Here is an 8,932-nt window from a genome sequence, read left to right as displayed (position 1 = left end):
TTTGATAATTTGTCAGCAACAGGCATTGAATTATAACTCCCAGGACTGACTGCCTATCAGAAAATGTGTCAAGGAAGAGAAATTACAAATGCCCTCTGGTGTTCTACAAAGAAGAAACACTGTAGATTTTGTTGTCAAAGTCCTTAAGACTCCACCCACAGAGTGAGATTGGCAGATTCTGGTACACAAGTCAAAGCAGTGGTCTAATTAGCTTTTGATAATAAGTACTATGTAATATGAGTGTAGCAGCTGTTCACTGGTCCTCCACCCTCACCACAAAATATGCTCAGACAACAATATTTTCACTTCATTTATTCATCAAAAACAAGTCATTTCATACAGCATTTGGATATTTAAGATCACATACCTTATAAATAAAAATCAATGCAGTTTAAGGACATTGGCAACAGCACATAAGAGGTGTACAAAATAAAACTGGACATCTTTCCAGTAGCAGCAGTGCATTAACTTTGAAAAAAAAATGTTGGCAAATAGACAAGAGAACATTTTTAAAACAAGAAAACACTGTCCATGTCATTAAGAAAACTATTTTCTTGTAACAAGAACATCAGAACTTTGTTCCATTTTGCTCTTCTGTACTACTTTCTCAAGTCATGGTCAAAAGCCCTAAGTCTGGCAGTTTTGTGGTTTTCTTCTTGTTTCAGGCAATTCCTCCTCTACTGCATTAATACAGAAAATGTACACTGCTCAACAAACTATACATATTTATTTTGCATTTTAAGCTGAATTCTTACTTTTCTTAAAGGAAGAATTACTTTTTGCTCAGGAAATCATATTTCCTGTAAACAACTTGGGTCCTGAATGGCACCACAGTGAACTGGGAAACTGACAAGAATCAGCTGCCTTGGTCCTTGTAGCTCACTGGCTGCAAATAACTATACCTCCTAGATCAGCTATAAAGTCAGGCTTACTTGTCTCAGTAGAGATTCTAAAGCTTTCTTAGTTTAACCTTTTCTTTTTTAACCTACAACTTAACCAAATCATATCTTCACTATCCCTAAACTCCTAGTTGTAGGTTTGTATCTTTTAAAAACAAGTATAAAAAGGCATCATACCAAAATGCTTATAGTCATGGTTTTACACTTGAATCACTAGCTTTTCAGCTATGATCCCGGTACATTCTAAGCCAAGAAATAAGGGATGGGGGGAGGATTAAGGTGACACAAGGGCATTGCTTGAAGAATTTCCCCAAAAGTGAAAATTCATGACTAGGAATGCATTCATCTGTGAGTCTCTTCTATTCAAGTGGTATTCTATCCTCCTGCCCCTTTCTCCCCTCACTCTAAAATGGCATGGGAGGGTTACTGGTCACCTAAATCAGAACCCCACAATTCAGTATCGATGCAATTTCTTCAAAGTTAATTAGTCCTAGCACTGTAAACAAAACACCAGTCAATTTTTGGAGAACAACAGCAAGAAATAAAACCCTTTCCCACAATCAGGGATTTACATTCTAAGTTGGGTGAAGTGTGCTAAAATATTATAACTTTTAGTAAGAAAACATCTTTAGTTAATAAGCTAGCTTATTCAAATCAAGTGCTTCCCTGTAGTCTTAAAAACGACGTTGCTTATTATGTATGGTACTTTTGAGGCCTCTGACTTAAAAATCAGCTTCTTTAAAGTAAGTCTGCTTAAAAACAAAGGAAGTTTTCAGAATCTAATCTTTTCAGAGTTAAGTCATCTTTGTGCTACAAGGAGCAATTTGAAACTGCACTGTACAATGGATAAAGAACAATCACATTATAGAAATAGGTAACATTTTGAATACTAGGGCACTGAGCATGCTTCTCATCGTTACTGAAATTGAGTGCTATTGTTACCAAAACACCAGAATGTTGTACTACTGGATACAATATACACTGATGGTAATTGTTGCTTATGAAGAGCTGACTGTAAGTAGCCCAAGGATTACATTTTAATGCCTTTAATAAGATCCCTGGGGAGGCCTAACATGTAAACTTCTATTTCATATTTTTAAAGTGCAGCAAATAATTCAAAATGCATGTTGCAACATATGAAGAAATATAAACCTTAACATATGAAAGTTTAGGAAGGCCACCTCATTGATTCGTAAAGAAAACCATCTCTCTGTTGCTGATCTTGCATACTCCCGGTCAATTTTTTTTCAAAGACACAGAAAACTATGTTTAGCTAGGGCAACTTTACTTTCAACATCCATGTTGTGAAAAAAGTCTACATAAGTAAGAAAAAACTTGGTAAACAAGATAGGCATGGATGCTTAGGGGCATGTATAGATAAATAATATTAACATTAACTCATTCCTGATTCTGTGGGAACTTGAACTTCATGCAATAATCAAGTGGCATAACTATACTACTTTTTGCCAAGAGGGTCAAGCCAACCAGCAGCCAGACTTTGACTGTGCCCATTTTTCATTCACAGGAAATAATTAAAAAATCAGCCACAAACCATTAACAGAAGAGGTACCACACTGGTGTCTTCATATGGCTATCAAATCACAAATTTCCTAAGGATATCATTTCAGCTTCTGAAATCACTCTCTCTAGAGTGCATCTTCAGAGCCCTACACCTAATTTTTCAATCCAAAAAGAATAAGGGAAAGAAGAGTAACAGAAGTGGGGAATGGAAAAGCAATCTTTATTTTGCCAGTAATGTAAACAATTCTCATTTTAGTTAAGAAAAAAAGTTCTTGTATGGTGGTTAAAAACAATGACTAGGAAGGGTTTCATTCTGCTCAAGTGCAAATTTGAGAAAAAGTTTCTGGCCCTGCCAGGTAGCTCAGTTGGTTAGAGCATCGTCCTGAAATACTACTGATGTTTCTCTCTTTCTCTCTCCCTTCCTCTCTCTCTCAAATCAATAAAGAATAAAAAAAGTATCTTTTAATCCTACTGCGAGTACTAACTCCCTAAGTTTTCACATTTCTCCAGATTAGAATTTGTATGTTAATACCCTAATTTCAAGAGTTTAGTAAGTGCAGTATAAAACTCTTATATTCTGTGAGGCTCATAATAAATGAGTTTAGAATGAGTACAAGCTTAGGGTTTAATCCTCAATGATTAAATCAAATAATCTGCAATCTCAAATTTTCCGTGATCAGAATATTAAAGTCCTAGTGCTGAATTTTAGCAGCTGATTAATTTAAAAAGCAATTTGACTAAGTATCAGTTTCCAGGTGGTAGACGACCTAGACAACAGGTAAATGAGAATAAAATAAGACCCCTACATAAACCCTTGACACTTGCTGTAATAGTGTAAGCTTAAACAAGCAAACAAAAATACTTAAGATTGAGGGGTTTAATTTTATAAAGTATCAGGTTTTTTTTCTTTCCATTTGTTAACATAATCCTATGTAAATAGAGTACACTCAATTTTAAAGTGAAAGAAATTTTGTTGGAAAACACATCAATAGATGCCTGGTAGATTATCAGTTACTCAATAAATATTTGTTGCATAAATATATTTCTCTAAAAGTACCTAAGAAAGGAAGGCAAACAATTTGATGGATGCTACCCAGTGTCGTATCAACTGACAGTTTTAAATTTAATATGTTCTGGGGGAAATAAGAGATACAAAAACCTTTTAGACTAGAGGACAGACAGGTACTAAGAGATTTTCAATCATATTCATCTATACATATTATGACTGTCAAACACTAAATATCACAAACTCACAAGTGTTATTTTTAAGGCTCAGGAAAATAGAAAATTAAATACTTTTAAGTTATACTGACCATAACAACTTTTGCCTAAAGCAGCTATTCACACCCAAGTTACTAAAAAAAAGTCATTTAATTATTTCAAGCATACTTTGTGAATTGTTCCTTAAGGGTACTTTCCCCTTAAATTGTTTACATGTTCCCTAATTTAATATGGCCACCTTCACCAGTGAAAAATGTTAAAAGTACCAACTTTTTAACATCTGTCAAGAAGATGTAGTGAAAGAGATTTAATACCATTGGTTTTCTAAGTGAAATACTTAATAAAAATAAATGAGACCAATATAACAAAACTTCACAACACTAAGCCTCTTCACATAATGTGAGATAATACATAACAAATTATAATTTAGCATCCCCGACCTTCAGAAGATTTACAAAAAGAGGTAGAAAACTTTTATCTGGAAGATCTCATAGTAAAGCTAAGTTTCAAAGGGTTTGCCTTAAGGACATCTAATATTAGGAAGAAGCTTATTCAGGTAAGGCAAGAATTTTAAAAATCTGTCATATTTTGGAAGTGAAACTAATTCTTTCAATATTATTACCTCAATCCCTTTAAAACTCTTCAGAAATCCAAGTAAAAGACTGTGGATAAGCAAAGTGCTTATTTGCAGAAAGGTGAAATTATTGCAAGAGCATCAGTGGCAGGATAAGGCTAAGATAAAAACAAATACTGTTTAGATAAGCAAAAGATCTCACAAAAACCAAACCAAAGCATATCATTATCACTTTAGATGAACATTTCTTTAGGAGTTGGAGGAAGTCTCTTAACAAAAAGCTGAGGAAATTAAATCCCTCCAAATCTTTATGTAAAAAGCAAAATTCAAGCATTCCAATTTTATAGAACTTCAACTAAAAAGACACACCCTGCTTAATTTTAAATTTTATCCAATGTGACAAAGATTAATAAATTTCATTAAAACACGAGGCCAATGTTCTTTTAGAGCTTCAGTAAGCTACTCAGGCACCTTTTCCCTCATACAATCTACTTTTATACATCAGACCTCCTAAATTGGGCACTCTCAGTTCCTGTTTTTAGTACCATTGTCAGGGAACAGACTCATCCCTGTAAAGATGCTTGTTATGTACTTACAATTGGCTAAGTACACATTTTACAAAGTCTACCAAACTGCAATATAAAAAGTTTTGACAATTCTGTGTATCTTCATGTGAAGAATCAATTCGTAATTTTGAAACTATTAGCTCGGAGTTTTTAAAAGGACTTAATTACTGGAGACATCGTGGTTTATGTCCAATGGCCTCACACCAGGCCTTCTGCGTTACCCAAAATATGATGCTGTTTTCTTCTACAAGCTAATGCTGCTGGGTGATAGTTTATAATACTAAAACTCACTCTTCAGGTTAGTGTCCGTCAGTAGCATGGACCATCTGTTCTGTCACCCCAGCAGAAAGAGGGCATGTATCACTGCTCTAGACACACATCTGTAAACTTGCACACCAATTTTAATCTTATCAAGGAATTTCAGTGCCTTAGTGGTTTTAAGTTAAAAGGATGGTTCAAGCATTGTGTTCTTTGTTCTTCAGGGTTGTGAATAGCTTATTGGAAGACCCAGAACCTTCTGGATCTGTGAGGTAGTAGGCTTTAATCCCCAGCATGCAGAGATCACACTTCTCCAAAGTTGGTATGGCCTGTTTCCTTGGCATGTTCCCTTGCTTCTGCTTGTCCAGTTAGTCCCTTTTGACATATCATGCATCGCAGGGTGAAGCGATTTATGTCAGTAAACTGTCTCTTTCTTCTAGCTTCATCTGCTAATTCCAGTGCTTGGACAAGGACAATATCGTCATTAGAGGAGAAAATGGTCAGAGGAGGGGTGTCTGGGTCAGCAAAGTTACGCTGAAGCGGGTCATAGTGGACACCATCATAAATAAGCAGGACCCTTTTAGCATATCCTGCATCTTCCCCAAAGCGATCAATTCTTACTGTCTGTGTATCTACTACACATATTTCGCATTGATAATATTTAGACAAAATTGATATCTCAATAGCTCCTCCCCAAGTATCATCCCTTTTGATCCATTCACAGTACTCTTGATTAGTTTTTCCTAGTATTGCTTCACTATAGAAATCTGTATCACTTGCTACAATTTGTGCTATGAGGCGTCTCATCTCAGGGGCACAAGCTGGATTCAAGACTCCTCCTTCAACAACATAGTATACACTGGTAAAGAGGCAAGAGTTGTCGGCTGGGACCACGGTTCTGGTAAGCACAGGCAACGTTTCCCTGACATAACTAGGAGCACCATGTCTGGTAAATGCAGGCGAACTGTGGGGCCTGGCTGGGTCTTCTTCAACGATCAGCATGTCGCCTGTTAAAAATAAAACATCCATAACTGGGGACAAATTATAGATCAAACTGAATGTTCACTAGCCAAGTCTATAAATTACAAACAGAAGGAGTTAAAGTATAAGCTGGGGTTACTGGGGAGAATATAGCTTTGCAAACAAGTGACCAGGAATATACTTCTTGCTCACTGAATCTTCATAAAGTTCAAAAGAGCAAAAACGCTTTAGGTTGAATTCCAGTTTTGTGAGGGGGCCTGACTTATACACCTTTACAGTTACTTAAAAAGACACATTTAAAGAATAAAATTTCCCTATGCTCCCTCTGTATTTACAAAGCACAAATCTTCCTCAAGGTATTTATTTATCATAGACTAGGCCACTAGGTGGTTCTCCTCTCTCTGAAAGTTATCTAGCCTTTTCGGTGTTTATAGGATCCTGGATACAACAGCAGAAAATTTTAATTAACAATATTGCTATTCAAGTTTTAATACGGGACAAGAAGAGCTGCTGTTGTTTAGAACTTGAGAGAGCCTTTAGTGGATGTGTAAAAGCAAACTCTAAAGTGAGTACACTTGTCAAAGTCAGTTTGTATGTAGGTGATTACAAACAAACCAGGAAAGCAAGAAAGTATCCTGCATCCTTTAGACATGCTATCTTTTTTTTCAGTGATAAAAGGGGAAAGAACCATCAGGACAAATAAAATAGATTCTACTTTTTTTATACTTTTGTAAATGCCGAGGGAAAACGAAATGAGTGACAAGTGTTCAAGATAAACCAGAAAGCAAACGGAGGAAGGGGGGACTCCAAAGGCTTTGAGCTTCTCACATAGTTTGGAACCTCTCTATCTCTTTCAACCATGGTGAAGTCAAGCGGTTGCTAGACACTTACCCGGGCCTCTGTCAGAATTCTCCATGCTTTACAGTATCCTTATTCTGGTCCTCAAAGCCCTGGGCTGACCAACAGCCACTGACTTGACCGTATCTCTGTTCTCCCTCACGCCCCTTGCTGTCCTCTCAGGACTCCCCCTGGCCCCAGCCTCCATCCCCTTACCTGATTGGATGGGCAAATCCCCCAGCATAGTATCCCCGTTGCTGAGATCCAGGCACTCGGGTGGGTATCCGACCAGGATACGCTGACAGCTAGGGGCGATCCCAGTGATTGCAGCAATTTGGCCTTGGAGTTCCCGCACCCGGGTCTGGCTGGACAAATCCTGCAAAACATAGGTGCCATCCTTGGCTTTGCAGCGGAGCCGCCACATCGTGTTGGTTAGGCCACCCATAGGCCAGGTACCAGTGGGGCCGGCTTTGGTCCCGGCAGCAGGATGGAAGACGCCGCCGGGACAAGCAGCCGCGGAGTGGGTTCCAAAATGGCCACCCTTTGCAGGGCCAAACATCGCGAGAAGTCGCTGGTGGCTACTGTTTAGAAACACTTTGGTGCAGCTTCTGTTTAAGCGCCTTAAGTAGAACTAACTCTCTTCAAGTGACAACTGACTTTTGTCCCCACCCTTCAGGAGCTGAAGGATGCTCAGTATTCCTTAAGAACAAAAGGCTCGCTACCTGTAAGGCCAGTGAGGTGCCCTCCGAGTCGGCAGCATATATGCTCAAGGAAAGAGGGCGGGGAAGGAGCTGCTGAATCCAGTACATTGGAATGTAATCTTGCACTTACTAAGGTCGGAAATTATTAAGCTGGGGCTTCTAAACCACCCCGGGAGAAACAGAATCATAGTTCAGAACACAAATGAATGCCAAGAATGGTCAGTGAGTCAAAGGACCTGCCAGAAATAACCAGACACTCGTGAATAAATTCATGGCTACAGCAAACATTGACTCATTGAGGTTAAGGGATGACTGGCCTTTCCACCTGCAAAGGACTGTAACTTGAAAACGTCCATTTGCCACATCAGAAAGAGCAGTATGAGGTCAGCCTCGTACTGAGCTATTGCCCTAGGCCCTAGGACAATTGATACTTTCAAGGAGGCAGTGGCAGTATAAGGAGAGGGTTAATGTGTGTCACCCGCATTCCAGTTCGGGCTCTGAGTATACAAACATGAAGATTCCACTCCTGCCTTCATTATAATAAATAATCACTGTAATCGGAAGAGAGGGTGGGGTGTAAAGAACACATAACCACTGAATTTCACAGCAACGTGATAATGCTAGATTATGTGACCCTCTTCAACCCTGTGTCCCTAGAACCAAGGACCGTGCCTAGCAAAAAAACGCTCAATAAACACTAGCCGAATGGATAAAGAAACTTGTAGAGCACAGAGTGCAATTATAAAATAATAAGAGTTGTAAGAGGCCTTAAAGAAGAGATACTCTTGGAGCTGGCTAGAGGATGAATTTAATCCGCAGGTGGAGGAATAAAGACACTTCTGAACTTACCTCTCTTCCAAGAAATCCATACTCATTGCTTTTTTCTTTTTTTCATCAGGATAGAGCACAAGCCCAAACCTGCGTAGAGGGGTTTATCAACAGAATCAAGCATCAAACGGACTTGGGGCAACTGAAAAGTTCACACGAAATGTGCAAACTCACCTCCACTGTAAAAGCCTCTACCCCTGAGTAAGTTATATGAAAACTCTGAATCTTTTCACATCTTTCACGACCCATGTTCCTGCTGGAGCGTTTTCCTCTTTGGTTCTTCAATATGACCATAACAGAAAGTATAGTGTGGGAGGAAGGAGGGAAAATAAAGGTAGCTAGAAGTCCACTGGAGTATGTGGACGGGTCCAGGGAAGTTCGCGGTTCAGCGATTAGCTGGTTTTCTGAGGTTACAGTGACTGGCCCAGGGGCAGGATAGATGCGATCAGCTCAAGTATTAAGGTAGACTACTCTAGCCAAGAGCCTTCTAAGTTTACGTTCCAATTTATGACTCTCACGAGGTTCCGCTGAGATTCACGGAAGGGT

The 8,932-nt window shown here is 38.7% G+C and overlaps 1 protein-coding gene across 3 annotated transcripts; it reads right to left on the bottom strand.

Moving 5' to 3' along the window:
* Nucleotides 1–297: 297 nt before the first annotated feature.
* YOD1 (YOD1 deubiquitinase) lies at nt 298–8,912 on the bottom strand. Of its 3 annotated transcripts, none has more exons than XM_037155387.2 (3): nt 8,561–8,912; nt 7,074–7,233; nt 298–6,046 (listed from the first exon to the last, which is right to left on the bottom strand). In XM_037155387.2, the coding sequence occupies exons 1-3, from the start codon at nt 8,678–8,680 to the stop codon at nt 5,343–5,345; spliced, it is 984 nt and encodes a 327-aa protein (XP_037011282.1). In that variant the 5' UTR covers nt 8,681–8,912; the 3' UTR covers nt 298–5,342. The 3 variants fall into 3 exon arrangements, with proteins under 3 accessions (XP_037011282.1, XP_037011283.1, XP_037011281.2); XM_037155388.2 differs by lacking the exon at nt 8,561–8,912 and adding an exon at nt 7,580–8,380; XM_037155386.2 differs by lacking the exon at nt 8,561–8,912 and having other exon boundaries at nt 7,074–7,572.
* Between the last annotated feature and the right edge of the window lie 20 nt (nt 8,913–8,932).

Source organism: Artibeus jamaicensis, unplaced genomic scaffold, assembly GCF_021234435.1.
Source record: "Artibeus jamaicensis isolate MK-2021 breed Jamaican fruit bat unplaced genomic scaffold, CSHL_Jam_final contig_475, whole genome shotgun sequence".
Taxonomy (NCBI): Eukaryota; Metazoa; Chordata; class Mammalia; order Chiroptera; family Phyllostomidae; genus Artibeus; species Artibeus jamaicensis.
Note: the sequence above shows the minus strand (reverse complement) of the source record. Positions and strands in the feature narration are given on the sequence as shown.

Bases quoted from the DNA above. Each gene is read 5' to 3' on its own strand.
- YOD1 (XM_037155386.2), bottom strand. From the start codon at position 7,416: ATGTTTGGCCCTGCAAAGGGTGGCCATTTTGGAACCCACTCCGCGGCT. The intron at 6,047-7,073 runs GTAAGGGGATGG...TATTTTTAACAG, and splicing joins GGATTTGCCCATCCAATCAG to GCGACATGCTGATCGTTGAA.